This window comes from Elgaria multicarinata, chromosome 7, assembly GCF_023053635.1.
Source record: "Elgaria multicarinata webbii isolate HBS135686 ecotype San Diego chromosome 7, rElgMul1.1.pri, whole genome shotgun sequence".
Classification (NCBI taxonomy): domain Eukaryota; kingdom Metazoa; phylum Chordata; class Lepidosauria; order Squamata; family Anguidae; genus Elgaria; species Elgaria multicarinata.
Window position 1 is genome coordinate 108,557,136 of NC_086177.1, and position 17,990 is coordinate 108,575,125.

Consider the following 17,990-nt stretch of genomic DNA (forward strand, 5'->3'; position numbering starts at 1 on the left):
TTCCCCAGCTTTTCCAAAATGTAAATTAGACCACTTCATTTTATTTTAAAAACGGTATTGGGTATGCTTTTATTGCCATCTGCTAAAATTGTGGTTCTGCATAATTATGCAATTACCAAGATTATCTTAAATGGACTTAATTAGTAAATAATACATGATGGAAAGTACTTTTTGGAAAGCTTGATTTGTATTCTGCTGTCCAATAAAACCCCCAAGAAGGATCCTGCTGTATCTATTCCCAACAGTGACCAACTGGATATTTCTGGAAAGTTTACAAGAAGAGCATTAACAATCATCACTACTCATTTATTTCTATCCCACTGTTCTACTTTTGTATCTAACGTGGCTTATATTAAACGCTCCCCCCCATATATATATATCTCAATAATAAAATCAGAATAATCAGAAGCAGAAAACATGAAACGCAATTAACATTTTTTTAAAAAGGAAGCGGTTTAAAAACCACACATAAAAAGCACACCAGAACAGGAGTGTATTTGATTTCTGCCAAAAGACACTCAAACAGTGGGCCTGACGGATCAGGATAAATTCCTGATGGCTATGTGCAACCTCCAGTATCAGAGGCAGCAGGCCTATATACACCAGTTGCGGGAGAACATGGGCAGGAGGCGATATTGCACCCATGGACTGCTCGTGGTTTCCTGGTCGACATCTGGTTGGCCACTGTGTGAACAGAATGCTGGACTAAATGGACCCTTGGTCTGATCCAGTATGGCTCTTATGTTCTTATGACTGGGAAGTCTTCCAGAATAATGGCACAAGCACAGAACAGACCTTCTCACTCATGTATCCCATCAGACATCTTGTTATGGCACAGAGAACACTAATCTTTCCTGGGTTTAGCCCAATATGTGGTAATCAGAATATACTGCCCCCTGAACAAGGAGGCTCAATTTACTATCATGGCTGATAGCCAGTGGAGATTAAAATTTGTCAGTTGACACTAGCAAGGTGCCAAAAATATATATAGCAAAGCATTCATTATTGCAAATAAAATAAGCTTTCGACTTTCAGCATGCTTTTTCTCAACGTATGTCACCCTTTCTGACCTGCAGCAAGAGTCCTGTCCCTAGTTTGGAGAACATCCCACCTCCTTACCTTTATAATATGTACTATCTTCCATATACCGAGACAAACCGAAATCACCTAATTTCACACAGTCCGTGGAGGACACCAGCACATTTCTAGCAGCAATATCCCTGCCAGAAGATACAAAAGTTATTCTCTTTTAAAGATGTAAGATATCATAAGTCTGATTTTTAGAACTCTTGGGTACATTTAATCACATTGTTTTCATGCATGAAATCTGTCGCTGTTCCCCTTACTTGTCTGTGTTATCAGTTTTAGGCAAAAAAAGACCTGTACTCTACATTCCATACAATATACTACCATATTTCTTCGACTGTAAGACGCCATCGATTGTAAGACGCACACTAATTTCAGTACCATCAACAGGAAAAAAAACTCTAAGACACACCCACGATTCTAAGACACACCCCATTTTTAGAGATGTTTATATGGGAAAAAAGTGCGTCTTAGAATCGAAGAAATATGGTATGTGAAAATCTGGTCAGGATATACAGATAAAGCTGAATATAAGGACAAACCTATGCTGTTCTAGCTTGATACTGACTATCGTAACTGGCAGAGACTCTCCGGGGTCTTAAGCAAAGGGTTCTCTTCGCCGTGTTATTAATAATCTTCTGAAAAGTCTAATAATTAAACCTGGATCCTTTTGCATATAAATCATGTGCAATACCTTCAAGCTATGGTGATCTTGTGTCAGCGTAGGAGGCTGGATTAGAAAACTTTCAGGGAGATTCCAACCTTCCTGTCATTCTTGGCTCCAACCACATACATGATTTCTTCAACATGAGCAACTATGGTTTCTTTGCTAATCTAGCCTTGTCCCAAAAAATTAAACAGATTTCACCATCCCACTAACCTGCTTGTAGCACCAGAGGTTTAGAGAAGAGAAAAAGGAAGCACGGGAGTCTTCAACTTTCTGTTGCTCAACACTCTCTCTCAACAATATGAATGAGATGTTTTTCTTTCTCAGTCTTATTTCTGAGAATATTCTTACTGATCTATGTTCTACAGTTGATGTAATGATTGTAATATAATGTATGTGAAGTGCTTTGAACACTCTGTGATTTGCAAATTCTAAGTTTTATAGGTGCTGCCATCATCCATATTTCATGCAACATTTTCTTCATTCTCATGAATGCTTAATTACAGTAAAAAAAAGGAGTCAATTTAATGTACTTCTTACTCTTCATTTAAGAAAATCACTGTCGAACCCTCACGTTTTGAGGTTTGCAGATGGTTTATAAATGGCATTGAAGACTTAGCAGACCCACTTTATGACTCACTTGGTACAAATATTAAGGAAACATACACTAAAAGAGGCAGCCCAGCAGGTGTCAGCCTTGGCCAAGTCACTCGTGTGCAGCTGGATGCTCAACAAATAAATAGCACTCATAAAAGGAACTATGAATCAAAGATGCAAACAAGTGGATTTTGAAATATCGAAGTATTATTCACTCGTTTTTATTCTTTCATAAAATTAAAATAAATAGGTCTAGGCAACATGAGAAGACAGTGCTGGATTACAAAACATTTCTCATAACTATTACATCCAACATTAAACATGGTTGTTAAACCAGATGATTATACGTACATCTTTGCAGTTCTAAAATTAACATTTTGCATGCAGAGATAGTCTTACCTATGTACAAATCGTTTGCTCTCTAAGTAGGCAAGTGCTGTGCTAAGTTGATATGCATACAGTATCAAAGACGCCAGATCCAAGTTGTATTTTCTTACTTGCAAAAATGATCTCAGCTTCATGAATAAAGGAGAGAGGGGAAAGGTCAGATCAAGTGCAGTGTCAAGTGCTCCTAATCAGAGTTCCAGTCAGTCACACCCTCTTCTAGGTTTCTCTTTTCCATTCCCCACTACCCAGTTTTCCAGCTGCCCCCACCCCCGAACAGACACTAAAAGTTATATGGCTACTGAACATACTCAGTATTCATGGGGCTTGGGGGGGGGGGGGGCGCTCTTAGTTTTTTCCCTAAAGATTTTTTGGGAACTTCTTCAAACCTTGGGGTTCACCTGATCATGCTGATGCCCCCTTTTATTTCTCAGTAGCACCATTTTGGCAGCAATCCTAGGCCTTAGCTAGACCTAAGGTTTATCCCAGGATCGTCCCTGCCTGCTCCCGGGATATCCTGTGTGTCATTTACATGAACAGGGATGACCCCAGGATGATCCCGGGATAAACTTAGGTCTAGCTAAGGCCCTAGTAGAACTCATCAGCTGAGTTTGCTGTTAGAGGGAATGATAAGGAACAGGCTGCTTATACAGATATATCCTATAAAGCCAAACAAAAAACGTTTGCCCTTATCTTTTAAATGAAGTACAAATTCAGTAATACAGGTTAAAAAGTGGTTTAAACTCAGAGTTTGCATCTTCATACTAAATACTACATGAAGTTCACAAAGTGTCAAATACATCTTCTCTCGGCTCTTTTCTCACAGAATAGATCGTAACAAGCAAGGTCTTGTTTGCCTGCTTTTCCAATATCTGAATCTTGTGGGAATATTTGTAATTCTGCTTTTACAATCCCACAAATGTAATCCAATACACATCTCGATTGCCTTCAACAGAAGTCAACACATTGGTGACTTTCCCCCTAACCCCTGACTCTGAGGCATTTGGATACAATTGTCAAAGTAATATAACAAGCCTTGCTCCATCTCTTCACACTGAGCACTGTATAAACACACAGGGCATCCCAACATCCTTGAGGGTTTGTTGAGCTATACCTGAGTTTGCTTTGCTCAACATATTCTCCAAGATAGACTACAAACAGTAGCCCTTTGCAGTAGTCCCTAGCTCACTCTAAATCCTCTGGGCCTTAAGAATGCCACTACAGCACTTCCATAATGCCACACCTGGGCAATGGCATCAATGCTTACCTGTGCCCACTGGAACCCATATCCTTTGCTTACTGCCTCACTTTTGTTCATCTCATTAAAGCAGGAATGGAGAACCGGGGACCCTCCAGATGCTGTTGGACTCCCCAATCCCATCAGTCCCAGCCACCACGGCCAATGTCAGAGATGATGGGAGATGTAGGCCAACACCATACAGAAAGCCCCAGGTTCCTAACCCCTACTTTAAAGCACTGGATCCTCTTTTCCAGCTCAACTCCATCTGAGTGGCAAATGGGCAAACACACGAAGAGGCACTGTGAAGGCATGAGCCCCTTTCATCCTAGTCTGCTGCAAAAGCATAGGGGTGCACAAGGGGTGTGACACGGGTGCCCAGGCACACCCTAATGTCTCAAGCAATAAGTGCTGAAATGAGGGGGCCTATGAGTAGGGACCCAAAGCGGGATCCAGACGCAGCAGGAATGGTCCTCTGGCTGCCCTCCAGCTTCGCTGCCACCGCACTGCCTCTGAGAGAGCACCATGGCTCCCGTCAACAGGAGCAAAAATTAATCTCTCTGCTGGGAGCCACACTTTAAAGAAGCCAGGAGGAAGGCCCCAAAGGCTAATATTGCCTCGTAAGCCCCTCCTCCGGACAGTGTCACCACAACGCCCCACCACTGCTGGGGATTGAGGAGCATCTCCTCATCCACCCCTCCCCAACTGCAACAGCCCTCCTGGGGTCAGGCAAGCCAAACACAGAGTAGGACATCAGTCTCTACAGTGTTTAATAAATAAATGAATAATGTCCTTTATGACTGAGCATTCAATAAATGTTCACGTTTTTTAAAAAAATAAATCCCTGGGTGCACACCTTAATGAAATGTGCCTTGTACACCTATGAGCAAAAGCAGGATCCCAGGCTACTGCCGTAGGTAAAGCCATACCTGGTAACATCCTGCGTTGGGAATGAACTGCCCCTTCCTTACTATATTAATTCCTCAGTTGGAAAGTATTTATACATATGGTAATCCTCTTCAGGTTTGTTTGTGTGTGTGTGTGTTTTTTAAAAATGAGTAATATGAATCAAAGCATTTTTTGAAAGAGAAGGAAGCACTGAGAGCAGCATTAAGGGGATAATCACAGAATTTCAAACAATGACGCGGAAACATTATTTAGTGTTCCATTTATATCTCACCTTTTCCTCCGAGGAGCCCAAGGCAGAGTCCACGATCCCCCTCCTCTCCATTTTATTCTCAAAACATTCCCCATTTTATTCTCCCTGTGAGATAGGTTAGGCTGAGAGTTGGAGATTGCCCCAAGGTCACTCAGAGAGCTTCAGGGCCAAGTGGGAGTTTGAACCCACCTCTTCCCAGTCTTACACCAGTCTTGCTCTCATTAGAAGGAAAATGGAATGGAATAATCAGTGACCCATAATGTTTACTCTTCTCCAGTTCTCCATCCTATTTTATAACCTGGTTTACGCAAGTCAATGAGGAATAGTCCCTCTCAAAGGCAATATGGCTCAACATATTACCCATCAAGATGTGCAGTGAGTACAAAGGTTTTAATTTATTATCAGCTCCGGCGCTGTTGTTAACAGAAAACCCCTTTGAGGACTATAACTCAAGCCAGCACTGAGGTAAACAGATGAGAGTCCCTCACCTCCAATGGAGTTGCGTCCAATTACTCCAGGGCCGAATTGCAATCTATGAATCTGCAGCTGCAGAGTTTTGATGACCCTGCCTTGGAGTGCAATACTGAAACAACATACATGGTTGGGAAAACACGTAGTCCTCCTAAGCCTCTTTATAAAACATCTGTGAGACTTAGACAGACATGCACTTATTAGGTCTTCCTACCTCTCCTAGCGTACAGAGCTCCATAATGATCCAGACAGGGTTTTCTGTGATAACGCCGATCAACTTGACAATGTGGGGGTGATCAAACTGACGCATTGTTACTAGAATGGAGTAAACAAGCTTCGTCATTAAATGCAGGCACACGGTATTCTGGAATATGATGGGCTGGTGACTGGATGACCCTTCCTGCAGCAACGGGTGGAGTGACAAACTCTAGACTAAGTAATCAGAATAGTAAGAAGCACTTCATATAATACAGCTTCCCTTGAAGGTACTGCTGTGTGACATGTGTTCTATGTGGCAAGTTATTTTGCATGTTCCTGATCATTCTGTGCTCAGCATCTAAATAACAATGCATTGTGGGGGCTGATTTATGCGGCAGCTAGTGAATCAACTCAACACATGGAGCAGCCGCCCTGTGATGTAAGTTTCAAGCATCCTCCATGTTGCCACCTTATCAGCCCAGTGCAGATTTAATATTTCATAGTTAAGGAATCAGAAAAACTCTCTGGCTTCATGCACTTATTTTCCTCTTCGGTTCCCCTACCTTCACACTTTACCTCCTCCTCCATTTCCAGCACTAACCATAGTTAGAGTTATTTATTCACGGAGATTAATGCTATTTATGATTAGTTATAAACCAGCATTTGAAACTAACTATGGTTAGTGTTAATTTCTGCAGATGTATTGCAGATGCAACATAACCATGATTAATACGGAAAAGTAACAGGAGGAGGAAGGAATGTACAAGCCCAAAGGAGTATTCCCAATTTCTTAGCTATTCTAAAAAGGCCAAGAAGTGTTAGATCTGTGAGAACAGCCCAGACCTAAGGGTCGTTAACTTAATGAATGCTTTTCAGTAAGTCTAAACCAGGTACTTCAGCTTAACAAAACCTGTAGAAAATTCATACGAGGCATGGTGGTGGTGGAAGAGAATTGTATTTGCAGCTCAGCAGTTTTTTAAAGCCTTTAGTACATCTTATCTATTCATAATATTTATAAATAATTCAGCTATTTCCTTATAGCAGAAAGAGGAAAATGCTTCACCAGCTAGATAGATGCATGAAGATGTTATAGCAGTGATAGAACACAGCACTGACATGCATATGGCGTCCACACACACACAAAAACCTCATTTAGTGCTTTGGTTCGTATCACATCTTATTTGTTATGAGCGTAATTACCCGATTATCCGTCTCAGCAGCATAACAGCAATACCTTGCACATAATAAAATGTGCATCTATTTATTCATGCTGCGAAAGAGATAGAATTCTCTAGTTGAACCTGGAACATCAGCCTTTTATCTCATGACACATACAGAAGCCATTCCAAAAACGTGTATTAAAGTAACAGTTTTATCTTGGCTGCTCATGCTTTTGTAGCTGTTACAAATGATGTGCGCTATTTCTCAATTTAAACTGTTTATTGCAACTCCAGATTTATGAGTCAATACACTCCTTCTGTACGTCTACATTTTATGTTTTGGAGGCATGGAAAATAATGCTATTCCTGTCAGAGGCTATTCTTATCAAACATTCCAATGTCTTGACAATCAAATAATGAACGTAATTAACATGAAAAATATCAAACACTTCATCTGCAATCATAGGAGCTAGCCTGGTGCAAAAACATTGTAACATGTAACAGTGAGCATATAAATGAGCGGGTTACCATATGCTAAGCATGTAGCAGTCTGCTCACTTCCTAAAACCGTGCTAAATAGCACTGTGATACAGATGTAAGTGGTTAATTCCTTTTGCTGATCCACCTTTAGCTACTGAACTATTCTGTATATTAGAGTACTGAAATTCAGCATTTCAGCTCAATGAATTCTCAAAGCTCAATATTACAAACCAGCAAAAAACCACAATTAAAACATCTAAGGCAAAATTAGTTAGCAGCATTGTCTTCACACAGCACAGGGAATAATACAAACTCAAAATAAACGTTGACATGTAGAGGTTAAAAACCTGACTGAAACGAAAAATCCTAATCCCACATCTAAAACAGGCCAGCTCCTTGAATCTGGAAAATCACCAGAGGTAATGCATTCGATAAAAGTGAGCCATAAGAGAGAATACCCTATTGATTGTCAACTATTTGGGGTTGGGTCTCGTCATTATGGTGGTGACACCCAACTCTCTCTCTCTCTCTCTGTCCGGGGGGGGGGGGGGGGGGTTCGTAAAAAAACAAAAATTTTCCGAAAAATTGAAATAATGAAATATTAGCACTTTTTACAGATTGAAAGTCACTTTGTTACTTTCGGAACATAAAATGTAATTATGTCCAAGTTGGTTTGGAATAAAATTATTACATTTGGTATATTAAAAGTACAATGTATTGAAACAATTATTACAAATTTAATTTACTTTTTAATTTTTTTTTTACCTTTTTTGGTAACAAATAGAGATACAACCTCCTGAACTGTTAGGAACACCTGAACTGTTAGGAACCTCTTTGGTTTTGCCAGTTTATGAGGAGCAGGCAAAAAATAATTAAAAACAACAACAGAAGAAACCGCTACCATTAGTAACAAAGAAAATTATTTATGTCTCCGCTAGTCTTCCACATTGTCAAGGCATAAAGCACCCATTCCCATAAAAAGAAATAAGAAAAAAAAAGGGGGGGGCAAGATTCAATGAATATGCATGAAATTTAATCAGACTCATTTTCTGACCTATAGCTATCACTATTAGTTTCAGTCTCTGCTTCAATGGCAGTGCCCCCTAGAGGCAGAAATGCATCTTCCTTTTGCATTTGAGAGTTGTAATCTCAGTTTGCAACCTAGGACTTGCTTGTCCTTGGTGCAGAGAAATTGTAATAATCTGATACTGTACAGTTTTTAGAAATCATTTGGAGAAGTAAATATCTGAACACCTTCTCTTAAACATTTTATTCATCATGCTAAAACAAATCATCCCATAATCCATTTTTTCTTCAATTCCCCCCCACCCAATTTTTCCATTTCATAGCGGAACATCCTGCCTGGTGTAGATGAGCCCTAACAGTGCTATCCTATATGTGTCTACTCAGAAGTAAAAGCCATTAAAATGAATTATACTTACTCCCAGGTAAATGTGTATACGATTCTCACCTAAACCTCATTGAAAAGGCTGGAGAGCTTATTGATTTCAAACCTAACTTCGTTTCATAACCGGATAATTGAATAAAAGCCAGGAAACTCTGGATTCTAAGATCATCCCAAATTTTGCTCATCCTAAACTTACTGAAATGTAAAGAAGAGGAAGAGAGTTTATGACTTACAGGCTTCTTGTAAGAATTTCTCTCTCACGCTGTCTGAAGTGCAGTTTTTACATGTTTTGATTGCAACTGCCATGGCAGGATTTTCCTATAAGATAGAAAACCCACACTGGATAAATGAAGGTAATCACATATTCACTTATATAGAATTTTAGCAAAGATCATGTTAAGTTATAATAGTATAAATTCCTTCACTTAATTCAGATACACTGACAATGTTCATTTAAAGAAGTGCTGCATGTAACCCACCTTAAAAAAAACATGGTTAAAAATCTCTTAGTAGACAACAAAGCAAAATATTGGTAAGCAATCTCTCACATGGTGTGGAAATTAAGAAAAGGATTCAGTTGGTGAAAAAAGTATACCCTAGTTAGGTTGGCTAACCCACCATGGGTCAACGTGTTGAGTGAACACAGCATGTTTTCCGCAGGGTGAGTTAATGTGTTATTTGAAGCAGTGCATTTAAGCAGGGTGGGTTATCATGTATCTGAACGCAGTGCGTTTTCCCAAGGCCTAAAATAGACTAATTAGAAAATCTGGTGGACACTGAAAAGATTTGCCATGATTATTTCTTTTCTTGCAGAATAATGAATAGAATGCTTTTTAAAATAGTATTTTAAAATAAACATAATATTGCTTCAGCAAATCTATATTGCTGCAAATATTGCAATCCAAGATTTCTGTCTGCAGCTACTCTAAAACTTGCATATCCTCCAATCTTTCACAGGTGAGACAGGGATATACTTGTGCATGCATAGTGAGGCTAAGTGAAGAGTCTGTCAGCTTAGGAAAGTGAGGTACAAGACAGGTGAGCATCCAAGAGAATAGAAATGCCCGAAATTTTCATCAATAATTTATAGCAGTCTGAGACCATTCTCTTCCTTTGTGTTCAGCTAAGGAAAATGGCCTGGCCACACAATCTGGGGAAAACAGGAGCTCAAGTGCACACAAACAGATGACTACATTTGACAAAACCAGTGAGAAAGCTACCACGTATATAAGGAAAGACGTATATAGCATTTATACCAATTTAGAGGGGATTATTGCAATTTTAGAGATGAGGAACCTTAAGAAACAATTAGTTAAATATCAGTCAATCAATGGCAGACAATTCTTCAGCTAAATTAAGTGGAAAAGTAGAATCCCTGCGACGCAGTACATCCCCTCCTTACTGAACCAATTTCAGGGTGTCCCCTGTCCACACATTTAGAATTAAGTAGAGCCTGTGAAGTGATGCCATAATCCCCATGTATATAAATAAATAAATAAATAAATAAATATATTCAAGCCCTAGGACCCTTCTCTTTAGAAATTCAGCACTGACCCAACACTGGAAGCAAATTACAACAAGTGCGCACGTACAGTCTGTTCCTTCCATACAGCATTTCCCATCTGGCAACTTTTCACAAAAATGTGCTTATTTTTACAATTCCCCTGCCCAATGTTGCAGGGAAGCTCTCCATTTAGTATCCATCCCTCTCCCCCGTACACCTTAATTTCTTGCCCCAGGATCTTGTTTCCAGTAAGACTGCTGAGTCCTAAAATATGGCAGAAAAGCACATGTACATTGATGGTGCTATATAAATAAATAATAATAATAATAATGTTTTTCTCCCACGGGAACAACTGCACTCTCCTCCTTCCCCATATACTTAGAATTCAAGAGATTTCCTCCACATGCATAGTTGTTTAGCCCAGGGGTTTTCAGTAAAAGGGCTGAGTGTCATCATAAGAACATAAGAAGAACCATGCTGAATGAGACCAAAGGCCTATCTAATGCAATATTCTGTTCACACAGTGGCCAACCAGCTGCCTATAGGAAGCCCACAAGTATGACGTAAGTACAATAGCAACCTCCTACTTGTGATCACCAGGAACTTGTATCCAGAGGCATACATACAGCCATCCCAACAAGGAGCCATTGATAGCCTTATCCTCCATGAATCTTCCTTTAAAGCCATCTAAGTTGAATGCCATCACTACATCTTGTGGTAGCAAATTCCACAGTTTAACTATGCGCTGTGTGAAGTTCTTCCTTTTATCTGTTCTGAATCTCCCAACATTCAGCTTCCTAGGATGACCCCATTCAGTTCTAGTATTATGAGAGAGGGAGAATAACTTCTCACTATCCATTTTCTCCAGTCCAGATCATGAATTATTTTATATACCTCTATCATGTCCCCCTTAATCACCTTTTTTCAAAGCTAAAAATCCCCAAACATAACCTTTCTTCGTAGGGCAGCTGCTCCAGATTCTTAATTTTGGTTTCCCTTCACTGTACTTTTTCCAGCTTGACAATATCCTTTTTGAAATGCCTGGGCCAGAACTGTATACAGTATTCCAAGTCTGGTCGCATTCATCTTCAGCAACTTGATTATGGTATGATGCATATCGTAGGGTGATATACAACTAAACAGGTCAATGTTGTTATAAAGTTTGATCGAATATCCAAAGTTATTCCCAATCCTAATTACATTATAGGTATGTTCCTGCATTTCCTCTCTAAAACATAGTTTTTTATAAAGAACTTTTCTTTTTTCTGTGGAAGAATGCTGTAAAACCTAAAGGTGAATTAAATGTTTTTAGGATGTAGATACTTGTAACTCCATCTCTAAACGTTGCTTAGATTAGTAATCTCTATATGCTGTTAAATTTCATAATTATACTAAATAATTATGAAATTTAACAGCATATACAGATTACTATATATTTCCGAGCAAAGTATAACGTGTTGGTTATCACCTTTAAAGCCCTACATGGTTTGGGTCCAGGCTACCTGCGGGATCGCCTTCTCCCGTACAATCTGCCCCGCACATTCACGTCCTCTGGGAAGAACTTCCTTCATCCAGCCAAAACTAGGCTGACAGGTATTACCCAGAGGGCCTTCTCTTCTGCTGCTCCCAGACTGTGAAATGCCCTGCCAGAGGAGATTCGTCAACTTAACCATCTTTTAGCATTTAAGAAAGCTATAAAGACTGATCTCCTCCGGCAGGCCTATCCAGTGGAATTTTAGGATGTTTTTAGGGTGTTCTTAGAATGTTTTTAGGATGTTTTAACAATGTATATTATGTTTTAATTCAGTTTTATGTATTTTATATTTGCTGCTGTTCCCCACCTTGATCAGAATGGAGAGGTGGGTAAGAAATATTACTATTATTATTATTAAATATTGCAATTTGATATGCTACGTTTCCCCAGTGCCTAGTATATAGGTCTGCAATGTTAACTCCCCTAGTTAATCAAGTTAAAATATTTGGAATTGATTGAACTCTTAGAACATAGAAATCTGCCTTATCCTGAGTCAGACCACTGGTCCATCTAGCCCAGTATTGTTGACACTGACTGGCAGTGGCTCTCAAGGGTTTCTGGTAGGATTCTTTCTTCGCCCTACTTGGAGTAGCTGGGGGTGGAACCTGGGACCTTCGGCATGCAAAACATGTGCTCTGTCACACTGAGGCATGTCTCTCCCCCACGTCAACCCACAAGCCAACTTGTTACAGTCTCCACACACCCTTCTCCCAAGGCCCAGCATAAGGTATAAGACATCCCTCCACCCTTCTACATGTTTGAGGTGATTTAAGAACTGCAAGTCAACCATTTAATTTAATGACCAGCTTTTAGTCTTTCAAAACCATTTCTTTGGTTAACCAGATTTCAATCTGTGTAAGGAAATGAGAAACCAAGCAGACTTAGTGCCTTTTAATGAGTGATGAAGAACTCCTCCCTACCACACACACACAACCCCAAAATCTATTCATATCCACTATCTCTAAAGTTTGGAAGGAACTGCATTTAAGACGAAGTCTCTGTTCCCTGTAATTACAACCATTTTCAAGTACTCATGTGTTAGGACTTAAAAATCTAATTTTTCATTATTACGGAAGGTAAATGTGAAGAGTTTGATCTCCACTTTTTCATTTTCTTTTATACTGTGGTACTAAGCATACTATACCTAAAGCAATTGTAAAAGTCTATTTGCATAATAAATAGAACTCAAAGCCCTCTGCCTGGATGGACGAATCTGCCAGTTTCACACTCCCTTTTCTAAAAAAACACACAACTCAACTTCTTTCCATACCATTTATAGAACAAAATGTGATTTTTTTTCCTACATTCTTATTAAAAAATCAACCAAACAAAATTCCTACCCAATCCTCACAGCTAAGCAATTTAATAAAAAGCCTATATTGTCACTTGTAACTGTGCTGGAGGGAGGAATTATCAATACAAACACAGGGGAGAAAGAAAGGATTAAACCTCCCCTCTTCCCCATTTGCAAAAGCCGGGGTGGAATATATACATCAGTGGGCCCATCTACACCAAGCAGATATTCCACTATGAAAGTGGTATGAAAGTGGTATATAAAATGCAAGAGCCACATTACTGCTTTATATTGGTATTGAAGTGCACCGACAACTGTTGGGGCCCATTGACTCATACCAAATACTGCTTTCATACCACTTTCATAGTGTTATATCCTGCTTGGTGTAGATGTGTCATGGGTCCCAACAGTTGTCAGTGCACTTCAATACCACTATAAAGCAGTAGTGTGGCTCCTGCCTTTTATATACTGCTTTCATACCACTTTCATAGTGGAATATCCTCCTTGGTGTAGATGAGCCCTGTAAGTAAAGATGTAGATTGACCCTAGCACAACCCCACGTACATCTGTGCATTCTGCTCCACTTTTATTTCTGTGTTTATACAGGAATGCGACTGAAATTGCTGCAATGTAGACAAGTTAATATGAGGGTTTAAAGACAATTTTAATAACTTTATTCTTGACCACATTCTGAACCAGTTTCTTAATCTCCCCTTTCCCCATCTATCAGGGAAATGCTGCATTATTACAAGTTTAAGAAGGATCCACCAGCGAGGTAAAGAAATATTTTACTAAAAATATCTAATTTTACGATCATTTGAGAAATAAGGCCATGTCAAATATTTACTATTTAGGACCTGTTTAAATATGCAGGCAAAAAAAGCCATATTATTTAAAAATATCTAATGTTAATGTAATTTGGGAAATAAACACTGCCTAATATCTACTGTTTAAGCTCTGTTTAAATCTGCAAGACTTGTACCAGGACATAATGGTGCTGTAGGATAACACCACTGCAATGAGGCTACACAGGAAAAGTACCCCAATATGCCAGTGTGACTGCTTGACTGGGTTCAGAAAACACAATAACCAAAGATAGCTTAAATAGTCAACGGTTGGTTATTTAACTCACCATGGGTTATTGTCTTGTCTAGAGGGAGTTTTTTAACCAACAGTTGGTTATTTGGCTGAAATAACCAATACAAATAACCAACACTGGGCAGAGCTGGCTATTTGAATTACCGTTGGTTATAGTGTTGTTTGGTGGGCCCGGTCGGTTATTTTCTTGACCACCATTGGTTATTTCATCAGCCACCTAGTCGCAAGGCAAAAACAGACAAAGTGGCAGCTGTCACTCTTGTCCAGCCGGCAGGATAGATTTTTGGGAGCAATGGCTGATGGGATACTAGTGGGAGGACTGAGGAGAGGTGAGAGGGTGGGGGATGAGGAAGTCAACTCAACAATGATCCTAATCCAAACCGTTGTTGTTTTTATCATGTTGTGAGGGGAGTGCCCCCTAGATAAACAACTATCGAGTTGATTATTACCTCACCACTCACTATCGTGTTGTCCAAACGCAGCCATTCTTTATACACAGGCTAATTTTCTAGGTAATCTGAGATATGAATCTGGGCAATTACCTTAGGTTGGGGCACATATTAACGTAGAAATCTACATACAACATTATTATTATTATTATTATTATTATTATTATTATTATTATTATTATTTATTTATTTATATAGCACCATCAATGTACATGGTGCTGTACAGAGTAAAACAGTAAAGAGCAAGACTCTGCCGCATAGGCTTACAATCTAATAAAATCATAGTAAAACAATAAGGAGGGGAAGAGAATGCAAACAGGCACAGGGTAGGGTAAGCAAGCACAGGGTAGGGTAAAACTAACAGTATAAAGTCTGCACAACATCACAATTTGGGGATGCAGAAATGTGCAGGATTGAAAGTAGGCTGTGTGTGATATCAGGCAAGTATTTTCAGGCATTATTAATAAATAATAAAAGCGGAGAAAATAGATATTCACATGTAATTTTGAAAAGGTTACACAAATGACAGTCACATTCGGTGAAATTTCAGAAACAAATTAAAATTCTGAGAATCACCTCAGCATTTAACCTTTCGTACATTATGCCTGAACAGATATTAAAGAGACTGTACCAGAATATGCTTATGTTTCTGTACAATACCCATTCATTTTACTGGGTTTTGTTGTTGTTGTTGATTAGTTCTTCTGGGCCACCTAGCTGGGAGGTAATGGTTTCTGATGGTGCAGAAAAAGACCACTAAAATGATTAAAGGGCTGGAGCATCTCCTCTATGAGGGAAGGTTACATCAATTGGGATTGTTTAGCCTAGAAAAAAGGAGGCTAAGGGGAGACATGATAGAGGTGTACAAAATTATGGATGGTATGAAGAATGTGGATAGGGAGACATTTTTCTCCCTCTCTCAAAATAGAATCATAGAATAGCAGAGTTGGAAGGGGCCTACAAGGCCATCGAGTCCAACCCCCTGCTCAATGCAGGAATCCACCCTAAAGCATCCCTGACAGGTGGTTGTCCAGCTGCCTCTTGAATGCCTCTAGTGTAGGAGAGCCCACAACCTCCCTAGGTAACTGATTCCATTGTCGTACTGCTCCAACAGTCAGGAATACTAGAACCTGGGGTCATCCCATGAAACTGATTGGTGGGAGATCCAGGACAAATAAAAGGAAGGGCTTCTTCACACAGTGCATAGTTAAATTATGGAACTCACTACCATAAGATGTAGTGATGGCCACCAATCTAGATGGCTTTAAAAGGGGGTTGGATAAATTTCTGGAGGCGAAGGCTATCAATGTCTACTAGCCCTGATGGTTGGGTGCTATTTCCAGTATTCGAGGCAATAAGCCTGTGGGCACCAGTTGCTGGGGAACATAGATGGGAAGCTGCTATTGCACCATGTCCTGCTTTGTTGGTCCCTGGCCGATGGCTGGTTGGCCACTGTGCAAACAGAGTGCTGGACTAGGTGGACCCTTGGTCTGATCCAGCATCAGGGCACTTCTTATGTTCTTATGGTAGGTCCCAAAACGTAGTGCCATGTGCCAAAGAACTACTGTTGTGCTCTGTGGGCTGTGGATTAACCCCAAGTTTCCATCTTGTTTCCCATGCTGTCTAATACCTAAATGAAACTGCTGGTTGAGTTTATCTGAAGGTTTGGGCATGGGTGTCATCAGCAGGCATGGACAAATCCATCAATTTTGGTTTCTCTCAACTTTTCGTTATTCCAGCCTTAAGTTTACTTCATCCTGTTTCTGCATCAGTTCGTGATTTTATTTTTTAACAAAGTGGCATGAAAATTAGTAGATTTTGTGCACATTCCTTCTAATATATGTATTTTTGTAAGCCATTTGACTTTGCATAGTGCGTTTCACACTGTACACTTCCTTATTAGCTTTTGCCGGGGAGGTTGTTTGTGCCCGCAGAAGTATTTGTATGGATTCTTGTGGGCATTTTTTAAAAACAACATCACTTTGGCAGAAAAATTGACATACAAACTGAAACTAGCTAAAGGCAAAGGCAAAACATCTGACTTTTATAAAGCATGGCAGGATTTTATTCTATACACTGCTCAGGGATATACGCAGCAGCATTTGGGAAAGCCTTTCTTCATATAATGGAGTTTAAGTGTGCTACTTTCTGTCAATAATTCAATTTAAATTAAATGTATTTTATTTATTTCTATAGTCCTTTCTTTTTATTATTTATTATTTGTTTTGGGAAACTAATAAAATCTTCTTTAAAAATAAAACATCTGTATTTTTGTGTGCACTTTTGCAAACCAATGTACTTACAGCTGAGGCACTAAGCTGTCAGCCATGAGCACTGGAGATTGCAGAGACAGAAGAAGATTAAGAGTCTCTCACACACAACCTACAATATGATGGTGATAATCTTGGACAGCATCTCTACCCTCATAGGATAGGAAAGATTTGCAGAGCATTTTTTTTTTTACAATTATGAATTCAGATTTTTCCCACATAAGAACATAAACTTCCGTCATTGCTTCTACTTTTCCTTTTTTTGGTGGCAGCAGAAAGTAACAGGAGAATGGGTCAAATCACCACAACATGAAGGCTTCACAATCAGAAATCCCAATCTGAAAAAAAAGAATAGCTTCGCCACCCCACTGAAGCCACCATATGAGGGAAAGTAGTTTTCACTTCCAAGGTCAGAGGCCATACTAGACGGGGCTTTATCCTGGGGCAAACCCCGGGATCGTCCCTGTGCGTCCACATGACGCACAGGGGATCCCGGGATCAGGGAGGGAAATGTATCAGGAGCTTAGGCTGATCTACCAGCTGCGCCCTTATCTGGACAGAGATAGCCTAGCTACAGTGATCCATGCTCTGATAACCTCTCGTTTGGATTACTGCAATGCGTTATACGTGGGGCTGCCTTTGAAAACGGTCCGGAAGCTTCAGCTGGTACAAAACAGGGCAGCACGGTTACTAACAGGGACTGGCCAACGAGACCACATCACGCCAGTCCTTTTCCAGCTTCATTGGCTGCCAGTCCAGGTCCGGGCCCGATTCAAAGTGCTGGTATTAACATTTAAAGCCCTAAATGGCTTGGGGCCAGGCTATCTGAAGGAACGCCTCCTCCCATATGTACCTGCCCGGACCCTAAGGTCATCCTCAGGGGTCCTTCTCCGTGAACCCCTGCCAAAGGAAGTGAGGCAGGTGGCTACCAGGAGGAGCAGGGCCTTCTCTGCTGTGGCACCCCGGCTGTGGAATGAGCTCCCTATGGAGGTTC

The 17,990-nt window shown here is 40.0% G+C and overlaps 1 protein-coding gene across 6 annotated transcripts in view; it reads right to left on the reverse strand.

Moving 5' to 3' along the window:
* Positions 1–17,990, reverse strand: part of PTK2 (protein tyrosine kinase 2) — a 192,144-nt gene that overhangs the window by 54,899 nt on the left and 119,255 nt on the right. For all 6 annotated transcript variants that reach the window (XM_063131177.1, XM_063131182.1, XM_063131181.1 and 3 more), the window contains 4 exons: positions 9,081–9,165; positions 5,816–5,916; positions 2,750–2,865; positions 1,120–1,220 (listed from right to left, as the gene is read on the reverse strand). In XM_063131177.1, coding sequence (XP_062987247.1) covers positions 1,120–1,220; positions 2,750–2,865; positions 5,816–5,916; positions 9,081–9,165 — 403 coding nt within the window. The remainder of the gene's footprint in view (positions 1–1,119; positions 1,221–2,749; positions 2,866–5,815; positions 5,917–9,080; positions 9,166–17,990) is intronic.